This window comes from Geotrypetes seraphini, chromosome 7, assembly GCF_902459505.1.
Source record: "Geotrypetes seraphini chromosome 7, aGeoSer1.1, whole genome shotgun sequence".
Taxonomy (NCBI): domain Eukaryota; kingdom Metazoa; phylum Chordata; class Amphibia; order Gymnophiona; family Dermophiidae; genus Geotrypetes; species Geotrypetes seraphini.
In genome coordinates, this window is record NC_047090.1 from 46,241,279 (window position 1) to 46,265,270 (window position 23,992).

Below are 23,992 nucleotides of genomic sequence, written 5' to 3' on the forward strand. Positions count from 1 at the left end.
GAGGGGTTGGGTACCCTTCTGCTGCGATTGTCGGGAGGGCCGTTGGGGGGGTCTACAGGAGGGGTTGGGTGCCCTCCTGCCGTGATCGCTGGGGGGAGGGGAGACTTGCAGCACTGCTTATACAGCGACTCTGGCTGTGAGGAACTACAGTAAGGCCAGTGTTGAACAGACTTCTATGGTCTTTGTTCCATGTGTGGTAAGACAGATTAGGATGTGTTAGATAGGGCTTCAACAGCAATTTCAGTAGTTGGAACATTAGAACAAAGTCAGGCAGATTTCTACAGTGTGTGTCTCATGTATGGCAAGACAGATTAGAATATGCTTCAATGGCAACTCCAGTAGTTGAGACTTAAAGAGAACACCAAGCAGACTTCTACGCTCTGTGTCCCTTCATGGGTTCTAATTTTGGCCATTGGGGTTCCTTGGAATAATTGTACCTAAAGGGAGGCCCTACATTCTTTGGGCTAAAGTACTTTCGGAAACCCTTTTGGCCCAAATGAGGTGTATGGGATGGGAGCTTGGGGGTTTGAAGGAGCTCAGTAAGATCTCTAGTAAAGAGGTGGGACTTTGTAAGCATTTAAAGTACATGTCGTGTTTGTTTTTGCATTGCTAGCCCCAGGGGTGGTGGAAGATTAGTGATTGAAAAACTGTATGAAAAATAACTATTTTAAATTTAGTGATCAAAATGTGTCAGTTTTGAGAATTTATATTAATTAATTTTTTCTCTGCGTGTTTTGTTTTTGTATAGTTATTAACTAATATTTAACTAAGTTTTAAAGTTTTAAAGAATGTTTCCTTTATACGTAAATAAAGAAAAGTGAATGGGGTGGCAGTGGCGGTGACGGGGCGGTGAAGAGGATGGTGAGACGGGGACGGGGCGGTGACGGGGAGGGTGAGACGGGGACGGGGCGGTGACGGGGATGGTGAGACGGGGACGGGGCGGTGACGGGGACCAATTTTTTCACCGTGTCATTCTCTAATGGTAGAGGAAAAAACGTTAGGGAGAAAGGGGTTGACTGGGATAAACCCTTTGTCTAAATGTCATATGCGTCTTTAAAGAGAAAGGTTTTCAGGTTGGACTTGAAATTGTTAATATTAGTTTCCTGTCTGAGGGTCATGGGGATGGAGTTCCATAATGTGGGTGCAACTACTGAATAGAAGGTTTTAAGTGTTGTGTCATAGAAAAACTATCGGACAGAAGGGATTGAAAGGAGATGTTGTTGTAATGAACGAAGTGATTGTGTGGTTTCGTATGGGATTAAAAGTCTATCAATAAACAATGGGGAGTGATTGGTTTGAACTTTGAAGGCGAGAAAAATAATTTTGAATGTGATTTTATGGGAAATGGGCAACCAAAGGGCCTTTTTTTAGAAGAGGGATTACATGGTCAAATTTCTTTGCATCAAAGATTATTTTTATGCCTGTGTTTTGGATAATTTGGAGTCTCCTGATCTATTTTTGTGTGATTCCCTGATAAAGAGAATTGTAATAATCTAGAGTGGAAATAACCAATGAATGAATAAGAATATTAAGAAATTTTGAGTCTAGAAGTGACAAAAGAGACTGAATCATCTTTAATTTAAAGAAACATTTTTGTACTACTGAGTTAATTTGTTATTTAAAAGAGTGTCCAGAATCACGCCTAAGAGTTTAATGATTGGTACCAGCTCAATTGGAGTGGAAGAAATGCATAATGGAGATATGAGAGTTTAATTTTCTTTGGTCGGAAAGAGCATGACCTGCAATTTGCTAACATTCCATGCTACCGATCAAGGGCAAGCAGTGGCTTCCCCCATGTAAAGTCTATGGCTAGATTTATTCCTTTCTCCTCTAAAGTTTAACAAGCAGTGAGCTCATTATAATGGATAGCCTAAGAGTTAGGCACAGAAGAACAATAACTGGCAAAAAGGATCACTGGAGACTATGATGGCTTTCAGAGAAAAAGTCTCTCTTATGGGCAATCTAGTATTTAACAAAAAGTTACAATATAAAGATACTGAATGCAACAGTGACCATAACACTTCATTAAAGAATCATGGAAAGGTCTCCTTGATGTTGCTTCCATCTCCAACATCTTTCATATGTTTATCAACAGGATAGCTATAAAATACAGTGGTACCTTGATTTACGAGCATAATTCGTTCCAGAAGCAAAGCAAAGTTCCCCATAGGATATAATGGAGACTCGGACGATTCGTTCAACAACCAAAAAAACTGGCTGATGTGAGGGATGAACATAAGTCTAGAGTGAATACAGAGACTGATACAGCTCTGATTGTCAATCATTGGAAGAGTATGAACCATACTTGGTTGGATTCAAATAAACTTGCGTTAAATATTAATAAAACAAAATCCATTTTGTTTACTTGGAAAAAAGAAATAACACTTAGTAATCCTTTTTATCTTAAAAATATTCAAATTGAATTGGTTCCCTCAGTTAAAATCCTTGGAATAGTAATTGATGCGAATCTTTCATACCACGATCATATTTCTCTGATAGTTAAAACCTGTTTCTTCAAACTTCGTCAAATTAGATCAATCTCTAAATTCCTTACTACTTCATCCCTGAAAATATTAATCCATTCTTTTATAATATCAAAAATCGACTACTGTAACGCTTTATTTTTAAATATCACAAATAAGGAGAAAAGGAGATTACAGATTATTCAGAACATTGCCGTAAAATTAGTTTATAATGCAAAAAAGTATGACCATGTCTCACCTCTTTTGAAGGATGCACACTGGTTACCCATTGGGCATAGGATCATGTTTAAAATAATGTTTCTTATTTTTAAAACATTAGCTTTTAATGAACCGCAGTTCATATCTAAGTTATTAATTCCATACAAGCCAAAACGCTCGTTAAGATCATCGGAACAGAGTCTCCTTTCAGTACCATCTTTAAAGGTTATTGGAACCAGAAGACTAGATATTTTTACAGTTATGGGCCCTCAATGGTGGAATATGTTACCACAGTATATTAGATCTGAACCTGATTCTGTTAAATTCAAATCACTTTTAAAGACTTATTTATTTAAAGATGCCTATGATTTTTAACACAGCTTTTTTAATTCTTTTTTACATTGTGCTCTGGTTTTATAAATACCCTCCCTATTGTTCTTTCCTTTTTTTTAACAATACCCTATTATTGTAACTTTTTTCCCCTCTCTCCCTAAACTCATGTATGTATCATTTGTATCTTGTATTTTTGAATTATCTTGTAAGTTTCTTATATTAAAATTGTAACATGTACATCGCCTAGAATTAATAATAGGCGATTCATCAAAAACTGAATAAACTTGAAACTTGATATTAGATGGCGAGTCATTGACACTATACAAGTTGGGTGGGAGGGTGGTGAAAAAGCACTTAATGTTAAAGAACAAAAATGGATCTATTATCTTAAAACATTAGCTCCTGATGGATTGAATGAGGAAATAGACTGGATATCGTTAATACAGATTTCCTCTAGGAGATCGGCCTTCTGGGCCTGATTTCATTAAACAATATTAGTGTTTACTGTTTCTATGGATACCAACAGCAATTGGGTCTCGCGGGAAATGCTCCTATCAAATGATCAGTTTCGGTTTGTAAATGTTAACTTTAACCAGAACTGATGACAGATGCTACTAAAAAAAAGGATACTCTATGGAGAGAAGCGGTTACTCGTGCACATGATAGTAAGTTATAGAATATAGTTTAAAACTATTGATAATGCGCCCTGGATAGTTTTCTAAAATAAAATAATATATACTAATGATTAATTTAAATGATATTCTCATTGGCTGCTATAGTTTCTAAGTGATTTTTTTTTTTGTTTTTAAGATTTTGATACCGGGAGCCTCAGCCCTGATGAAAGGTTGTTGAAACATGGACGTGTTGGTAGAGGCGTTCCCTTAAATATTTGAATATAATCATTAAGGTAAGTACTATTTACATTAAATTATTATGAATGATATTTATTGAAGAAATTATACAAAGAAAATATAAAAAACAATATACAGTGGTACCTGGGTTTGCGAGTAACCCAGTTTGCGAGTGTTTTGCAAGACGAGCAAAACACTCAGCAAACTTTTGACTCGCAAACCAAGTACTGCCCCGATCAACGAGCACTTACAGTCCAGGAAGCGCCGCTTCGGGGGATTCCTCTTCCGTCTTCCAGCCAGCCTTCTATATCGGGTGCCTTCTGCAGGTTGGAGGACCTCTGTCTGGGCCTGCGCGGCCAGGTGCTGTCCCGCCTGCGCGTTGCTTGTGACACGCACAGCGTCAATCATCGGCGTTGTGTGTGGCGTGCGTGGCATGCGGGTGGGGCAGCGCTCGGCTGCGTGGGCTCGGGTGGGGGCTCTCCAGCATGCGGGGGGCATCCGACGTGGAGGGCTGGCCGGAAGATGGAGGAAGCATCTCTCTGAAGCAACACTGCGGGGTTCTCCGGGGGCTGGCATCCCCCCCCGAAGCGGCACTGTGGAGTTCTCCGGCGGCTGGCATCCCCCCCCCGAAGCGGCACTGTGGGGTTCTTCTTCAGATGACCGACGGAGGAGGCAGACGGAGGAGACGACGCTGCAGCACCCGGCACCCGACAGGTATAGACCCCGGGTTCCAGAACGAATCGTTGCTGTTGCCACTATTTTCTATGGGGAACTTTGTTTTGATAAATGAGCATTTTGGATTACGAGCATGCTCCTGGAACGGATTATGCTCGTAATCCAAGGTACCACTGTAATTGAAAAAAATAACAAAAGATTAAATTAATTGATCCTATGACGATCAGGTTTCGTGATCTGTTTCACAATAACCCATGGGGCAATCTTTAGCCCTCTGAGAATCATAACCAACGGATGATGAGATAAATATTTTATGTGATTATGCTTGCTGGAATTTAAAGTTTAAAGTTATACATAGTGTATTCTGGCTAATGAATAGCCATAATATATTACTGCTGGTTGTGGATAACAGCATTGGCAATAAGTGTTCTCTTACCTGGGTAGAGCCTAAAAAAGCCAGTAGAACTGCCAAAATACTGCCAGGTCAATGTTGGATCCCTTTTGAAGTTGTCCACAAAAATAGGATTTAAGGCTTCAGACATGTAAACTCCATTCAAAATATGAGGGTCTGTCAAAGAGGAAGAGGACATATTAGGAAGCAAGGATGAGGGAGGGAGTTGAGGAGGCCAGTTTTTCACATACTAGGAATACTATACTCATGCAGTAAGGGATGCATTTTCAAGGAGATCTGACTGCTTAACTACAAAGGGGTGCTGAAATGTTCTCAGCCAAGGGCCGCCATCAGAAATTTCTGGGCCCCTTACTGAGCAATCCTATTGGGCCCCCCACGCACCCCTTCCCCCCGACCACCCCTTCTTCCATGGGCCAAATACACACATACTTTTCTCTGTCACCGCACTCTTTGACCAAAAGATTTGTAAGCCTGCAACCACGTCAAGGTAGACTCTTTCAGCAGGGCCCTAACTTAACCTAAACTAAACTAATCTATACCTATCTATTCTAAACTAACATATGTCTAGCGCACACAAACCCCTGCTCTACGTGGGAAAAATAACACCAGCTCAATGCTGGCGTTAGCATCTAGTGCGCGTGGCGTACGCTAAAGCCACTATCGTAACTTAGTAAAAGGAGCTCTATTTTTATTAGTTAATTATTATTATTATTTTCCAATGCTCAATATGACTTCCTTTTTTAAGGTTTGACACTTGTGCCAGAATATTTTTACTAAATTAAAGAAGTATTTGCCCTCTTTCAAATGGTATAGAAGTTAAAAAAAAGGGACAGGCGTTAATGAAGTCATTAGGTTCAATCTAGCCATTTATTTCTGCATGAATTTAAACAACTAAAAAAAAAAAGATAAATATAGCTCATCCAGTCATACAAGAAATGGCTCTACAGCAGGGGTGCCCACTAATTTTGGGCTTGCGAGCTACTTTTAAAATGACCAAGTCAAAATGATCTACTAACAATAAATTTAAAAAAAACCCCACAAAGCACACTGTATGCAGAGAAAATGTTAATTATCATTTATATTCTGCGGGTTTTCAAAGAGGTCAAGTCATACGATTCTATGCAATGTCACCTCAGGAACAACTATACAAAAATAGACAAATATACCCCCTCCCTTTTTACTAAATCGCAATAGCAGTTTTTAGAGCAGGGAGATGCACTGAATGCCCTGTGCTGCTCTCGATGCACATAGGCTCCCTGCGCTAAAAACCGCTATTGCAGATATAAATTCTCTAAACAGACACATTTTGATCACTAAACGGAAAATAAAATCATTTTTCCTACCTTTTTGTCTGGTGATTTCATGAGTCTCTGTTTGCACTTCCTTCTTCTGACTATAAAATCCAATATTTTTTCTTTCTGCCCCTCCCCTTTTCTTTCTGTCTCTCTTTCTTTCTCTCTCCCCCTGCCCCCCCCAAGCCATCGCGCCAATTTCTCCACTTCCCCGATTCTTTCCCTACCCCCTAAGCCACCATGCCGATTTCTCCCTGCTTCCACGAGCCAGGCCAGGAATGTACAAGCGCCGGACTCACAAGACTTCACCTCTGATGTCAATTCTAACGACGGAGAGGAAGTTCCAGGCCAGCCAGGCAGCGATTGGCTGGCCCAGAACTTCCTCTCTAGAGAATTGAAGTGAAGTCTTGTGAGTCCGGCACTTCTACGCGCCTGGCCTGGCTCAGGGAGGCAGGAAGAAAAAGATTGCCAAGACAACGCGATCGACTCACATTGCCTTTGCGATCTACTGGTCGATCGCGCTCAACCATTTGGGCACCCCTGATGTTATGGTATCCTGTCCTGACCTGAGGAAAGGGGTTTAGTCCCCAAAAAACTGCTTTATTTCCATTTCCTATTTATAAACTTTAATCAATATATACAATACTATTTGATTCTACGTAAAGCAACAAAACAATTTTTTCTACCTTTTGTCGTTTTTACTTTAACCATCTTGTCTTCACTCTTCTTTCTAGCCAGCATCTGTCCGCTCTGTCTTCCATACAGCATCAGCCCCTTCCATCCACTGTCCGCCTTCTCCCCGTTCCATATGGCATCTTCCCTCTTTTTATGCTCCTTCAATAAACTGTCTATCCTGTGCCCCTTCTCTTCTCCTTTGTACATGATTGATTTCAGCTCTGCCACCTCTCCATTTTTCTCTCTCTGTCACCACCCCGTCCCCTATGCTCTGGCATCTCTCTCTTCTCCTTTCTTTCCTTCGCACCCCACAGTCTGATATCTTCCCTTCCCTGATTCTCTAGCATCTCACTCCTTTGCTTTTCTTCCATCTCTCCCTCCCCCTCCATGCACTGACATCTCCCCCTTCCTTTTCCCTTGGTCTGGCATACTTTCCTCCTTCCCTCCATGCCCTGGCATCTCTTCCTCCCTCCCTTCCCTCCAATCCCTGGCATCTCGTTTCATTCCCTCCCTCATCTTCTTTCTCCCTCCAGTTGGGTGCAGCAAGTCTCTCCCCCTCTGCTCCCTTTCCTCCTTCTGTCACCCATGACCTGGCGTCATGAACTTCTTCAGGCAGCAGCATTCATAATTCGCTGCTGTTGCCAGCTTCGGGCCTTCTTCTCTGTCAGGTCCTGCCTTCATGGAAACAGAAGTAGGCAGGACCCGGCAGAGAGGAAGGCCTGAAGCTGGCAACAGCAGTAAATTGTAAATGCTGATGCTAGCCGAAGAAGTTCATGACGCCAGGTCGAACACCCGGGGCAGACTGCTACTCTCCCCCCCCCACGACCCTCCTATCTCTCCCTCCCTCCCATCACGAGACTCTAAACAGCACTGCTCTACTCTAAGCAAGCTGCTTCAGAGCTTTCTCCTGCCGTGATTCCCTCTGGCACGTCACTGATGAGGGAAGGAGGGAGAGATAGGAGGGTCGGATCGGGTTGGGGGTCGCCCGGGATGATGATGAGGCTACTGCTGCTGCCGGCGAATCCAGCAAGGGTGAGGCCCCAAAGCACAGCACTGGCAGGCCCCCTCTGACTATTTCGGGCCCTAGACCTGTGCCTACTGGGCCTATCCTTTAATCTGGCCCTGCTTCCCCCCCATATGCCCTGACATCTCTCTCTTCCACTCCATGGTATGGTATCTCCTTTTCCTCCCTCCCATGGTCTTTGCATCTCTTTCCTCCTTTTCCTGATCTTCCTTCTCCCTCCTTCCCTCTCTCTCCCCAATTGGGTACAGCAGTATTTCTCTTCCCCTCCCCCCACTGGGTACAGCAGTATCATCAACATTTCTCTTCCCCCCCCAACTGGATACAGCAGAAGCAGCATTTCTCTTCCCCCTCCCCCCTAATTGGGTGCAGCAGCATTACTCCTCCCATTCCCCCCCCCATCTCACACACCCGGCAGATTCGCTACAGACAAAGGCAAGTTGCAAGTTTCCCTTGGTCACTGACCTATCTCCCAAAGGGCAGCGACAGAGGGAAGTTTACAACTTGCTGCTCTTGCTTACTTCGGGCCTTTCTCGTTGCCGGGTTCTGCCTTCACGGAAACAGAAAGTAGGCAGGACCCGGCAGCGAGAAAGGCCCGAAGTAAGCAAGAGCAAGTAAGCTTCGTTCCGTGGCTGGCCTATCTCCCACATGCTCCGGGGCTCTAATGGTCCGTGCCGGCTTCTCTTCTCTACCACCCCCCCCCCCCTCCCGACGTAACTTCCGGTTTCGGAGGGAAGCCGGGTTCGAGTGCTTGCTGGGGGTTTTTTTTGTTTAAAGTCCGGCGGGTTTTTTGGCGGCTCTTCAGACTGCGCATTAAGCAGTGGCGGCGGCAGGATTCGGCAGATGACAGCTGGGCGGGCATCTAAATTTGCTGGGCGTTGCGCCCGGCTGAAAAGCGCTGGGGAGAACACTGGGGAGCCCGGGCCCCCTGTCAGCTCTGGGCCCCTGAATGCAGGACTGGTAGTGCTGCCCTGATGGCGGCCCTGTCTCAGCCCGACCAACCAACTTCCTAAATTCTAAGTGTTATTTTGCCACTTATTTCATTAAGTGACAATTTGCAGAAACAAAATTCTATGTTTTGACATTGTTTCAGATCATTGATTCAACCGTATCCACATCATTCTCTTCTTGGCCCTCGTAATGTGAAGAGTTTCAGTCTCTGGTAACCAGAACTGAGATTGTGATGTCATAATGCCTCATTCCACCAATAAGAGCCAACCTCATCAGTCTGATGTCACAATGGCTTGATTGTCCTATACTTGACTCACTTTTATTACATACGAGGGGGTGCTGAAAAGATCTCAGCCCGACCAACCAACTTCTTAAATTCTGAGCATTATTTTGCCACTGCAGCTGAAAAGGGTTATTTTATTTCGTTAAGTCCCAATTTGCAGACATAAAGTTATATGTTTTGACATTGTTTCAGATCATTGATTGAACCATATCCACGTCATTCTCTTCTTGTTTGGGCTGAGAACTTTTCAGCACTCCTTCGTAGAGTAGGCTGATGGATAGAACTCTTTGGAACTGTATCAGGTCCAAATCTGGGTGGCCTTACCTCTTCAACTCTAACCGAATTGTTTCCCAAGATCTCTCATGCCTTACCTCTGTATCCTACTCACCTGTATTTTGATGACTTTACATTGTACCTATATTCGCTGATTGTCCAGCCCTTCTTTGTTGTAAACCACCTCAAACTACCACGGCTTTGGCGGTATATAAGAATAAAATTATTATTATTATTATAGAAGAAAGTTACCCAGCTAGCACTAACATTCAGCATAGACAACTGAACTATTAGTTATATCTAGGTGAAGAGATACAGTAGCTGGTTTAAGCTTCTGCACCAGGACCTGTTGATCCGCTCTCCCTCAGCTCTGAAGCCCCATGCCCAATACAATTCCCTCACCTACTCACACATGAATTAGCATTGACCTTTCTTTCCCACTCACTGCCTTCCTGAACTAGCACTGATCTTCTCCTCTGCAGTAGCTCCTGTGTTCAATACAAGCATAATGATGACAGACTCATATCATTTTATGACCTTAAGTACAAGAATAATGATACTAAACATGATCTCTACTTCAACTGGCAACCTATAGAGGTGGCATAGTCATGAGTTGGCCCAGGCCAACCCAGCAGCAGAACAGCAACATTGAGGCTAGCAGGGAATCCCAAGCTCCACCAACTGAAAATTGTTGGCATCTTTCCCTCCACTCTACTCCCCTGGCCACCCCCCTCCAAAAAAAAGTGTGTTCTCTTTCAAGAGTACGCACTATTAGCAAAGCATGTACAGTACTGACAGTGCATGGAAAAGCACAAAATGTTGTGTTATTCTGTTCAGTTTTGCTTGCTAATTACATGAAACATAGAATATGTCAGTTGACATATCCTATGTGACACTTCAAATGAGTGCACATCCCTAGTTTCAATAGCATAGCTGTAAGTGCAGAATGCTGTTAATTACACCTCTGGAAGCAGCTAACTTTTCCTTGTTAGAATTAATGCACGTTAAACCATCAGCATTAAATGCAAGAAATACTCCTGCCCCAAATATGAATTTCCACTGCTTAATGCAGTTAATATGTGCTGCTAATGCAGAATGGTTACTGCCTATAAAGCTCTACATCAGGGGTGTCCAACCTGTGGCCCCATGAAGTATTTTGTGCGGCCCCGGTCGAGGGCGATGCAGTGTTTTGTTCTGCTGCACCCAGATGTTTATCATCTTGCCGGCTCCCTCCTCTGTCTTGCTGCAGCATTTGCGCGGCCCCAAAAACATTTTTTTCGGCCAATGCAGCCCAGGGAAGCCAAAAGGATGGACACCCCTGCTCTATATTAATGGTTAATGCTCATTAAGACCCATGCTGAACATACCATACCATATTGATTCTTGTATCCCACAAGTATCAGATCGGAATCATTGCAGCTTACAGAATATTAGAAATGATATAGGGGCGTCAATGTCTTATAGATGAATGCATTACGATAGTTCAGTGCAGTAATTAGAATAGATGTGTTTTCAGCACCTTCCAGTAACTTCCTGGAAGTAAGTAGGAAATTGGCGTAAGCTGCTCGGGAGACTGTTCCTGATCTTGGGGCCCTGGAACTCAGAGGTGGTCTCAAAAAGAGCTTTCCTCCGGACTAAGCGAGGGGAGGGAAGTGGTAGTTTCCAGTGTTTGGTTGTCCTTGTGTCACTGAAGGACTGTGTGACCTGGATGGTTGAAGTTAGTCCTGCTGAGTTTTCTCTGTATATGGCCTTATGGACCATGCTTGCAGTTTTGAACTGAGCCAGTGCAATTCTTTGAGGAGTGGACTTGCCCGCTCATATTTGTTCTTGCACAGTGAGAGAGAATACAGCATGGAGGCTCTGGATACATCCCGAGATAAGTCCTGGCATTGGCCAGGTGAGGGGGATGGAAGGAAGACAAAGATCACTTTTCTCTTTACAGAAAAATCTGCTCTCACCCCCTGCAACTGACATCTACCTTATCTATCTCTGCAGATGATAGAAACAGTAGATTAACTATGGAAAGATATTTCACCATTAACTGAAGAGCATGCAAAGATGGAGAAATACACTGTTTTATGAGTTCAATTAGCTACTGTAGGAATACAACTAGAGAAAAAGCAACAGGTCCTGAGGTTGTGGGCTAGCTGTGGTTTTACACCAAGGCCCACCCAGCCAGATACCATAAAGAGATAAACAGACCGTGGTCAGAAGACAGAATTCTCAGAAGAAAGAATTCATAAGAAAAATCACCTAATAGAAAGTATCGGAGATGTTTAAAGTTGGGAGGGGGGCTTGTGCTCGGAAATACTAATATGGTGGGGAAACAGGCATTTCGGGGAAAAGGTAGGTTTTACGGAAAACAGAGTAAAACATATAACATGACGTACATAAGAATAGCCAATAAATGAATGTAGTTAGGCAGTAATGCATAAGTAAATAACCAATAAGGATGTATCATGTGATGTAAACCAACGTGGTGTTGGCCACTAAGAAATGTATAAAAACCAGGCCTTTAGGAGGGAGAGGTCAGAACAGACATCAGAGGACCTCTAGGCCTAGAGGTCACCTTCTGTATCACCTTCTGTTACACTATATACTAAATGGTTTATTCCTGTAAGCTGTTATTGATTGGATAAATAAATATATACTTATTGAAACCAGTATATAGTGTTCGAGGTCTCATTACCGAGGTAGGCCTGGACAGCGGCTTACATCAACAGGATCAGCCTTGCTGCTGTATTTTGGAGTAATTGCTGTTTCTTAATGTCTTTTCAGCAATATGGCAGTAAAGGGAGTTACAGTAGTCTAAATAGGAGATGAGGACTGCCTGGACCACTGTTCTGAAGTTGGCTGGGCTTAAGGCTGATCTGATTGTTCTCAGTTACCTTAGTCGAAAGAAGATCTTCTTGACCAGTGAGTTGACTTGGTCTCTCATGGTCAATTCTGAGTCGAGTATTATCCTAAGTACCTTTGATGACCTACTTATGGTTATCTTCTCACCAGTGGTCAAGGTGATCTCCCAGTGTTGTAGTGGGTTCTGGGTGAAAACCAGAGTGCTTGAAAATGTCCTAAAGTCAGGAACATAATTCATTTGAGTAGGTTTAGATGCCCAAGTTAAGTCCTGGTGTTACAAATCTCTGCCTAATTCATCTCCATTCTAATTCTGCCCCTGTACTTTTCCAGTTTTTGGGTACCTGTATATAAGGTACATAATAGAAATAGAAATGCAGTCCTAGTGAATTTTCAAAGAAGCCAATTTGGAAATTAGTCTTCCAAAAGTTAGGAGCCTTAAAGCTTTGAAATTAGATCCTAGAGAAGTAAATAAAAAGTGCTTAGAATAATATATAAAATTGATTCTGCGTGGAAATCAATGGACCCTTTAACTAAACAGCGCCAAGCTTAACGCTGGTAAGTATGCTTTAAAAAGCTTACTGCAGGACTTGTTATAGTATCTTGGAACGTATTATGGCTATACAACGGGGGCATTATAAGAAGTTTCGGTTCATAGACAACGGCGCGAAAGACAAAGGCGCGCCCAGACAATTGAGCGCAGCGCGGAGGCGCGCAAAATTACTGTTATTAGGGGCTCCGACGGGGTTTTTTGCTGGGGAACCCCCCCACTTTACTTAATAGACATCGCGCCAGCGTTATGGGGGGTTTGGGGGGTTGTAACCCTCCACATTTTACTGTAAACTTAACTTTTTCCCTAAAAACAGGGAAAAAGTGAAGTTTTCAGTAAAATGTGGGGGGTTACAACCCCCCACACCCCCTACAACACCCCCACAACGCGGCGCGATGTCTATTAAGTAAAGTGGGGGGTTCCCCCCCCCCACACCCTCCATCGGAGCCCTGAAAACATTAATTTTGAGCGGCGCGCACCTCCGCACTGCGCTCAATTGTCTGGGCGCGCCTTTGTCCCGGCGCGCTTTTGATCTGACACCGAAGTTTCTGGATATTTGGGAGCCATTGACAAAATTTTGCAAAGAGTGATTGTTGAATTTGGCCCTTGATCATGCACGTCCAGGGTGGGTGAGTGGGTGGGAGGGGGGGGCTGGAAAATATTTTTTATTTTTAATTTGAGTGCAATTTTTGAATATGAAGATGGTGGGGGGGGGGCTAGTGATTTGTCATGGATTACAATTTTGATTGAATTTAGATGCTATTACAGTATACTATGATTGTATAATATTGTTGCACTTATTTTGGGCTTCAAAATGAATAAAGATATTTTTTTAAAATAAAATAAAATAGCTCTGAGGTTGCCCTCCTTACAATTGACAGTTAAAGCTGGCTCTCTTTAGTTTCTACTGATAACACAGCTCAATACAGCATCATTAACCCTATGAGCTTCTCTTTAACTATTCTTCTCTGATGGTGAGGAATAATCTATGTTTTCTTATTGTTATAATTAATACTCCTTCTTAAAACTCAGAAGACGGTTTTCACTGTTGTGTTCTGATTTAAAACCGCTTTCTAGCCCTGCTGCCTAAACTTTTCAGGTCAGGTCACAGTCACAATAAAACAAACTTCTGCTTCTATTTCACTGTTAAACCTCAGTTCACACTCAGAAAAATGCCTCAGCTATCATAAATCAATAATTTCTGTAACATTTCCAACAACTGGGCTCCTATGTTTAAATAAACCTCAAAGTTTTGCTTTTACAGAAAACTAAACCCCTCCCCCCCACACACACTCTTTTTTTCAAGTTGTACTAAAGGATTTTAGCGCAGGCGGGCGAGGTAAGCGCTCCGATTCTCATAGGAATCGGAGCATTTACCATACTGGCTCGCACTAAAAACCTCTAACGCAGCTTGATAAAAGAGGCCATAATTTAAACTTCTGTCAGCTAAAATCTGAAAAAAAAAAATAACCCTAGTTAAAATTACTGGCTTCCATCAGCTTTAAACTCTTATAAACACATTCACTGAAACTCACTCACTACTTATTAATAAACTGACCAATATTCAAAACGATTTAACTGGCCAGGGATAATAGCATTTTAGGCCCAGATTCTCTAATTGGCACTGTTGTTGGTGGCTGCCGATCATGTTAGAGCAGGGGTGTCAAAGTCCCTCCTTGAGGGCCGGAATCCAGTCTGGTTTTCAGGATTTCCCCAATGAATATGCATTGAAAGCAGTGCATGCAAATAGATCTCATGCAGATTCATTGGGGAAATCCTGAAAACCCGACTGGATTCTGGCCCTCGAGGACCGACTTTGACACCTGTGTGTTAGAGAATCGTGCCTCCGGCAACGCTAGGCACTGGAAAAAATACGACCACATTACCTCAGCTTTCCAAGACTCACACTGGCTCCCAGTACAAGCATGCATACAACACAAATTCTACTGCACCCTATTCAAAGCCCTAAATGGAAATGGACCAAGCTATCTGAACAACCGCCTAATCAGGAAAAACTCATCCAGACCAAGGAGAACTCATGCACACTTTACCCACCCCACAATCAAAGGCATGCAAAGCAAAAAAAAAAAAATATGACGGTCTACTAGCCACCAGAGCAGCGAAAATAGACCATCACCTCTCAAATCTGCTGACCACGATGCCCAACTACAAAACATGCAGGAAAGAACTGAAAACCATACTATTCAAGAAATTTGTCAAATGATCTAACCAAACCGTATCGACCCTTCCCAGATCCCGACGCATTCTATAGCTATCAACCTTGCAATCTCCCTGGGAATGCCCAGGCTAATTTCTTGTTGTAAACCGCCTAGAACTGAAAAGTATTGGCGGGATAGAAAACATCAATGTAATGTAAATTAGAGAATGACACGGTGAAAAAATTGGTCCCCGTCACCGCCCCGTCCCCGTCTCACCATCCCCGTCACCGCCCCGTCCCCGTCTCACCATCCCCGTCACCGCCCCGTCCCCGTCTCACCATCCTCTTCACCGCCCCGTCACCGCCACTGCCACCCCATTCACCGCCCCGTCACCGCCACTGCAATCCCATTCACTTTTCTTTATTTACGTATAAAGGAAACATTCTTTAAAACTTTAAAACTTAGTTAAATATTAGTTAATAACTATACAAAAACAAAACACGCAGAGAAAAAATTAATTAATATAAATTCCCTGACTTCCCTGCACTGTCCCCCCTTGAAGGTCTGTCCCCATCCTGAAAGCCTGATGCCCCCCCCCCCCGACGTCCGATACATCCCTCCCCCCGAAGGACCGCCGACTCCCCAACAATATCGGGCCAGGAGGGAGCCCAAATCCTCCTGGCCACGGCAACCCCCTAACCCCACCACGCACTACATTACGGGCAGGAGGGATCCCAGGCCCTCCTGCCCTCGACGCAAACCCCCCTCCCCCCAACGACCGCCCCCCCCAAGAACCTCCGACCGCCCCCCCAGCCGACCCGCGATCCCCCTGGCGACCCCCACGACCCCCCCACCCCCCTTCCCCGTACCTTTGGTAGTTGGCCGGACAGACGGGAGCCAAACCCGCCTGTCCGGCAGGCAGCCAACGAAGGAATGAGGCCGGATTGGCCCATCCATCCTAAAGCTCTGCCTACTGGTGGGGCCTAAGGCGCGTGGGCCAATCAGAATAGGCCCTGGAGCCTTAGGTCCCACCTGGGGGCGCGGCCTGAGGCACATGGTCGGGTTGGGCCCATGTGCCTCAGGCCGCGCCCCCAGGTGGGACCTAAGGCTCCAGGGCCTATTCTGATTGGCCCACGCGCCTTAGGCCCCACCAGTAGGCGGAGCTTTAGGATGGATGGGCCAATCCGGCCTCATTCCTTCGTTGGCTGCCTGCCGGACAGGCGGGTTTGGCTCCCGTCTGTCCGGCCAACTACCAAAGGTACGGGGAAGGGGGGTGGGGGGGTCGTGGGGGTCGCCAGGGGGATCGCGGGTCGGCTGGGGGGGGCGGTCGGAGGTTCTTGGGGGGGGGCGGTCGTTGGGGGGGGGGGGGGGTTGCGTCGAGGGCAGGAGGGCCTGGGATCCCTCCTGCCCGTAATGTAGTGCGGGGTGGGGTTAGGGGGTCGCCGTGGCCAGGAGGGTTTGGGCTCCCTTCTGGCCCGATATTGTCGGGAAGTCGGCGGTCCTTCGGGGTGGGGGTGCGAGTGGTCCTGCCGGGGGGGGGATGTATCGGACGTCGGGGAGTCGGCCGGGCAAGAGGGCTTGGGCTCCCTCTTGCTCCGATCGCGGGTGCGGGTGGGAGCGCGTGCGAGCGGTCGTTCGGGGTGGGGGTGCGAGCGGTCCTGCTGGGGGGGTGAATCGGGCGTCGGGCGGGGTGGGAACTATGTTTTAAAACTTTTGTATACCATGCGTGAAAATACGGTAAATAGCGGTTCCTAGAAGGGGGTACATTGGCCCGCGGGGACAAACCTGTTCACCGTTTCCGCGGTCGGTGAATGGCCTTGTCCCCGTCACCGCAGCGACTGCTAGTTTTCTTCCCCGTTTTCGGCGGTGACCCGCGGCTTAAATGCGGTGGCCGCGGGTAAACCGTCACCGTGTCATTCTCTAATGTAAATGTAGGCCGGGGTTTTCCAGGCCTACATTTCTGGCACCTACCTTTGATGTGAATCGTGCCTCCATAAGCACTTTATGCCACCTAATGACCATGTCTCCCCACTCCTGTCCAATCTTCACTGGCTCCCAGTGATTTCCAGAATCCATTTCAAATGCTCCTGCCTGGCTTTTAAGATCATTCACGGCATCCTTCCTTCCCTAATCCCACTATCCTTTAACTCCTCGAGTCCTGACTCCACCAGACCTGCCCAAAGATATAAACTATCCTTCCCCTCTCTACGCGGTATTCTCTATGCAGGCAAACTGGGAAAATCTCTTCTCTTCAAAATCACAGGTCTCTGGAACGACCTTACTATCCCGTTGCGGAACCTGGGCTCTCTCCAACTATTCCGCAAGCAACTGAAAACTTGGCTCTTCTCTAACATGTAATTCTATTTTCCCCCTTACTCTTCCATTCTATATATAAGCTCATGTTAACCTTTTCCTTTCTCTTTTTATATTTTAAGTTCTTGTAAACCGTGCCGAGCTCCACTTCCGTGGAGAGGATGCGGTATATAAACTTAAGGTTTAGTTTAGTTTAGTTTAGCCAGGCCCAAATGGCATTAGGCACCCACAGTGGCATTAGGCACCATAAATCACCTACAGAGGCACGATTCTAGCACCTAGAAAATCAGTAAAAACTGGTGTTTACATCTGTAAAATCTGGAGTTTAGGTGCCCTACAGGTGCCTAAAAATACGGTGCCATTTAGAGAAACCAGGCCCAATGTCTAACTGCAGATATTCAGCAGGAGATAGTCAGTTATCTCCCACTGAATATCCAAGATTAATGGCTAGCCAGTAATCTACTATATTGTGTGACATATCTGATTAACCAAACCAGCTACATTAAAATAGGTTGCATAAATAGCAGGACTAATCTTTAACCGTTATCGGTTAGCGCTAAGTATAGGCTTAACCAGTTACTCAAAAATGAAATTGCATATTAAATGCCAAATCGCTGGTTATGGCCCAGCATTGACTGTCGGCACTCACCACACTGCCCAATGCTGACTGAATATCAGGGGTGACATCTCTGATGTTCCCCCCAAATTTTTCTCTCTGATCAGGACAAACCTCAAACACTGCGCTAGATGAAATTTACTTAGATTTCAGCAAAGCCTTTGGCATGGTTCCTCATAGGAGGCTCTTGAATAAACTTGAAGGGCTAAAGTTAGGGCCCAAAGTGGTGGACTGGATTAGAAACTGGTTATCGGACAGACATAAGAGGGTGGCGATTAATGGAATTCACTCGGAGGAGGGAAAGGTGAGTAGATATTGACGGGAATTGACTTAGTAGAGACAGATAGATTGTTCACCCTCTCCAAGGTGAAGAGAACGAGAGGGCACTTGCTAAAGTTAGAAGGGAAAAGATTCCGTACAAACGTAAGGAAGTTCTTCTTCACCCAGAGAGTGGTGGAGGTCTGGAACGCTCTCCCGGAGGCTGTTATAGGGGAAAGCACCCTTCAGGGATTCAAGACAAGGTTGGATAAGTTCCTGCTGGAACAGAACATACACAAGTAAGGCTAGACTCAAATAGGGCACTGGTCTTTGACCTAAGGGCCGCCGATGAGCGGACTGCTGGGCACAATGGACCACTGGTCTGACCCAGCAGCGACAATTCTTATGTTCTTAGTGGAGTGCCTCAAGGATCAGTGCTAGGGTCAATTCTGTTCAATATACTTATGAGCGACATTGCCAAAAGGTTAAAAGGTCTTCTCAGCACTACAGACTTCAGTTGCCCAAATGAATTTTTATGGCAATGTCAGTACTGAGAACACCGAAGGGTTCTTTTATCAAGCTGCGGTAGGGGTTTAATGTGCATAATACCGCATGTTAAACCACCTGAGGCGCTCGCCGCTAACGCCTGCATTGAGCAGGCGTTAGTTTTTTAGCCGGCCACGGGGGTTAGCGTGTGATGAAATGTCCGAGGCGCTAACCCTGCTAGCATGGCTTGATAAAAGGACCCCCGAGTCCCAGAGCTGCATGTGCTGGTATGAGCCTGAGCCTTCTAGAGAGTCTGTACTTCGTGCAGTTCCTCAAAACAGTCTTTTTATTCAGAACAAAATCCTATTTGTAATCTTCCGTTCTGCTACCAATGCAGTCACACTAGTACAATCCATCACAGCACTACCCTGACATTCACTCCATCTCTTAAGGGGGGGGGGGGGAGGAATGTATCGATGGACACTAGCGTATTAGTGTGCGCTAACGGTTCGTAAGAATATAATATAAGAATATAATGTGTGTCTTTAGCCTTTAGTATGTAATAACGTGGTTAGCGTCCATCGAAGCGTTCCTCCCCTTAACGCTGCAAATGCCACTTCAAATACTCCTTTTACTATGCTGCGGTAGCGTTTTTAGCGTGCGCTGTGGATTAGCGCGCACTGCTCCCCCCATGCAAGGCACCAAGAACTAACGCCAGCTCAATGGTGGCGTTAGCGTCTAGCGTGCGCGGCAATTCCATGCACGCTACCGCTAGCCAGTTTAGTAAAAGGAGCCCTTAATTTACCAGGATACTTTTAAAAACTTTTGTTAATATTTGTTACATCAATAACAGAAATCAGGAAAAGCAAAAAGAAACAGCTCAAAAAAAAAAAAAAAAACAACTTAAAATTCAAATTAAGACTTGTGCCAAGTCCACATTAAGAATGGCCACTCAGTACCAGAAAAAATATACAGTAAAGCAAAAATTATAAAGGAAACAGTTTACAATCCTCCTTGACATGCAAAATGACCAAGGGGTCCTTTTATCAAGGTGCAGTAGGAATACCGCGCGTTCAACCGCCTGCCACGCTAGTCGCTAACGCCTCCATTGACGAGGCTTTTAGTTTTTTGGCTTGCCGCGGGGGTTAGCACATGATGAAATGTCCGACACGCTAACCCCCGTAGCTCACCTTGATAAAAGGAGCCCCAAATCTATTATGTCCTTATCTTTCTTCAACAATTCCATTAGTATCTGAAACTTTCAGTGTAACCTTATCAATCAAGAAATTCTCCAATTGCGACGGATCTACAAAAACATTACTTGGCACCTTTGGAACTCCTGAAGATGTATATGAGAGATGTTTTACAATATACTCAAGTGGAATCATTTACTCCCGATAACTTATTATTACATCCCCAGGACTACCCGAAAACTGGTGAAGAAGGAGAATTGGATAAGATTGTGTCCTCAGATATTTTAAATATTTCTCAATTTCTAGAATCTTCTAAGGACCTGATTACCAAACAAGCAACTTTGTTGGTGACATTTAAAACAGAAATTGAAAACCAACTTATACTTAAACTGTACTTTGTAAATACACAAGCATTGTTTTGTGGACAATTAATGATTTTTCCTCATAGGAGGAAACAGTTTCTACAGCTTAAACCTAAAGTTATAGCTGTGGGAGCTACTGGTTTTTTTTTAATTCCCTTGCAAATGTCTCATAAACTATAAAGCTGATAAATTTGTTTTTGTAGATCCGTCACAACTTTTTTAAACTTTTTATTTTCAAGTATGAAATTTATACAATCACATAGCAATGTAATTCTTAGAAATACAGAACCACGGTAGCAATAATTTAGCAAAGGAAAAATATTCTCCGCATATCAAAGGAAATTGGGACCAAGAGAAGGAAAAGGACACTCTTTTTTACATACACTCTGCTTCGCACTTTTTCAATCCCCAGCCACAGCTCCTTTTATTGCAGAATGCTTGCTCCGTTTAGTCCCCACCACCTCCGGCATTCATAAAAAAACATTAGAATCCTTGCTTGATTCATTTGAAATTGTAAAAAACTGCAATTTAAAATTGATGTTTTAAAATTAAGCAGTCAGCCTCACTACCGACTGCATAATGTTTTTGAATGTCAACCTCTATTTACAACTTGTACTGGTTTGATATAATTGCAACATGCATACTTCAAGTCTAACCCACCTCCTACTAGAGATAATTGAAGCTTCTCATTGTACACAGCAGGTTAAGCCTACATTTACACGGCGAAGATACAAACAATTTCAGGTTCTGTGCAGAAAGCCAAGATGATTTATTTCAGTATCTTCTTTGGTGATTACCATTAAAGACCTTAAGCTCTGCTAAGGAAATTAGAGCACTGGTTTAGAGAGGGATGATTCATAGACAGTGGCGTAACAAGGGGGGGGCGGAGGGGGAGGTCCACCCCAGGTGCATGGCTTGGGGGGATGCACAGCCGGCCAGATCCGGGTCCTCCTGCCATTCCTTTCCCCCAGCCCGCGCTAGGGGCTTGCGCTTGCCTGGTCCTGTGCCGCCGCCCAAATGGTGCTGTTGGTTCTCGCAAGACTCACAGGAGTTGACGGCACCATTCGAGCGGGCGTGCTTGGGACTCGCGTCTGGCTTTCACTTCCGGCGCAGATGGGGGAGCCTGCCGATGCAGCGCTGGACCGAGCTGACACCATTTGGGCAGCACGAGACCAGGCAGGCACGCTCGGGGCTCACACCTGCCTATTACTGCCGCGGCAGATGGGGACTTGGGCGGCTGTCCAGGAGGGGAGGCTGCAGATGCAGTGCTGGACCGCGAGGATTGCATCAAGGTACTGGGGGGGGGGGTGAGGGGATGTTTAAAATACCAGGTTAGCCGTCTAGGGAGGGAAGGAGGGATTTTAAAAAGTACAAGGGGTATGATTAAAAAAGGTACTGGGGTAGGGGGATGATTTAAGGTACTGGGGGGTATGGGGGGATGATTTATGGTACGTGAGGTGTATGGGGTCAGCCTGCTTGTCACAAAGCCACTAGGCCTGCTTGTCTGCCACTAGGTGTGTCTGCCCTGTGCCCTGCCCCTGCCTACCACTAGACCGCCAGAGGGAGGACAGGGCACAGAGCCTGGCAGAGAGGGGGGACAGGGTGCTAACAAGGAGTATGGAGTTGGGTACAGAGCCTGGCAGGGAGAATTTGGTTCAGAATGTTTTTTTTTCTTGTTTTCCTCCTCTAAATCTAGGGTGTGTCTTATGGTCAGGTGCGTCTTATGCCCCCCCCCCAGTGCCTCCTTCCTGTGTCCATGGTGCCCCCAGTGCCTCCTTCCCGTGTCCTTAGTGCCCCCAGTGTCTCCTTCTTATGTCCCCCCACTGCCTTCCAGATTTTGTCCACCCCCAAAGCCAGCCTGCCTGCCTGCCTACCTATCTCCCTCCCTCCCTGCCGCGCTAAAGCCAGCCAGCTTGCCTGCCTACATCCTTCTCTCCCTGCTGCGGAAAAAAAACCCAAACACCTCTCTCCTTCCTTTCCCCCGATCTGCGCCGTTGCAATCTTACCTCCCCGTTGCTGCTGCTAATCGCCGCCAACAATACGTCTTCTTTCCGACGTCAATTCTGACGTCAGAGAGGACGTTCCAGGCCAGCCTTTTTACAAAACTGTAGAGCGTTTTTTAGCGCCAGCCGTGGTGGTAGCAGCTCTGATGCTCAGAATTCTATGAGCGTCAGAGCTGTTACCACCGTGGTTAAAATCCACACTACAGTTTTGTAAAAGAGGGAGGGGTTAGTTTGTGATTACATATTCCATACTAGACGAAGGTGTTTTCTGTGTGTTCGAAAGACATGGTTTTCTGTTAGGATTGACAGTGTAGGATTGATCTGAACTAGTCTGGCTTGTTTAGTTTTACAATGGGTGTATTGATGTTGTACTGCTCACTGCAGTATGTAAGATGCTGCCTTTTCCTAGGTACTCATGTGTGACATGTGGCTTGTTACTAAAAATCATGTTTTTTGTACAGATGGGGGGGGGGGTGTCAAAAAATGATGGGCCCCGGGTGTCACATATGCTAGGTACGCCACTGTTCATAGAGGATGGAAGGACGAGTAACTCTGGAAAGGACACAGTTGCAACAATAACAGTGCAGTAATAACAATTACTCAAGTAAGAGTAGAGAGGTAAAAGGAACTGACTCGTATAATCTTTTCCCCCCAAGTCAAACAAGAGCTGTTACCTTTATTGTAGACATTTGTTGGGAGCTGCACATTGCTGAGGGTCGTATTCACCAGTAGGTTATTGAAATGCTCGTTGGGCTCCAGGATAAATTCATTCCCAAGCTCTACATATTTGTTGTTTTCATCCTTGTCATTAATTCGAACTGAGTTATAATATTCAAACTGTTGTACGAAAAGGAAATAAGAGATACAGTAACAGATGAATACAGGAATTCAGCCATGTCAGGACAAAAAATAATATATATATATATATATATATTGATGCAGCAGTTTCATTCTGCTCCTTTTGGGCTGTAGTTTATTTTGAAGTAGAGAATGACACGGTGACAAAATTCATCACCGTTCCCGTCCCCGCGGATAACCGTGGGAAACCATCTTCGTGTCATTCTTTAAGGAGAGAGGGAAGAATCAGAGTATGAATGGCCACAACCACTGACCCGCAAGCTTTGATTTGAAGAATGCTGGTGTAGAAGGACTGAGGTTGAAACAGACACTACATAATGACAGTCTTTGGTATCCAGAGCAGATATTGTGATGTCATAATGCCTCATTCCACCAGTGCCTAAGAGCCAATCACATCAGTGATGTCACAATGGCTTCATTATCCTTGGCTCACATAAGAATCAGAGTATGAATGGCCACAACCACTGACCCGCAAGCTTTGCTTTGAAGAATGCTGGTGTAGAAGGACTGAGGTTGAAATAGACACTAGAAAATGACATGGGATTATTTCCCGCGGTTATCCGCGGGGACGGGAACGGGAATGCTGATGAATTTTGTCACCTTGTCATTCTCTGTTTTGAAGCAAGGCTGGGATTGAAGGCCATGAGCCTTTACTTGCAATGACATGTTGAGGTTTTTCTCTGGATTTTCTTAACCACTTCCAACTTACTTTTAGGGCTCCTTTTACTAAGCCACGTTAGGGCTCTAATGCGCAGAATAGCATGTGCTAGACCTTAACGCCAGCACTGAGCTGGCGTTAGTTCTAGCCGCGTAGCGCGGGTTTAGCGCACGCTAAAATGCTGCGTGCGCTAAAAACGCTAACGCAGCTTAGTAAAAGGAGCCCTTAGTCTTGTC

At 45.0% G+C, this 23,992-nt stretch overlaps 1 protein-coding gene across 7 annotated transcripts in view; it reads right to left on the reverse strand.

The window, feature by feature from the left end:
- The window catches only part of CACNA2D4 (calcium voltage-gated channel auxiliary subunit alpha2delta 4), a 577,533-nt gene that overhangs the window by 445,826 nt on the left and 107,715 nt on the right, over positions 1-23,992 (reverse strand). For all 7 annotated transcript variants that reach the window (XM_033951433.1, XM_033951432.1, XM_033951431.1 and 4 more), the window contains exons 5-6: positions 22,915-23,077; positions 4,977-5,108 (exon numbers count right to left, since the gene is read on the reverse strand). In XM_033951433.1, the coding sequence (XP_033807324.1) occupies positions 4,977-5,108; positions 22,915-23,077 (295 nt within the window). The remainder of the gene's footprint in view (positions 1-4,976; positions 5,109-22,914; positions 23,078-23,992) is intronic.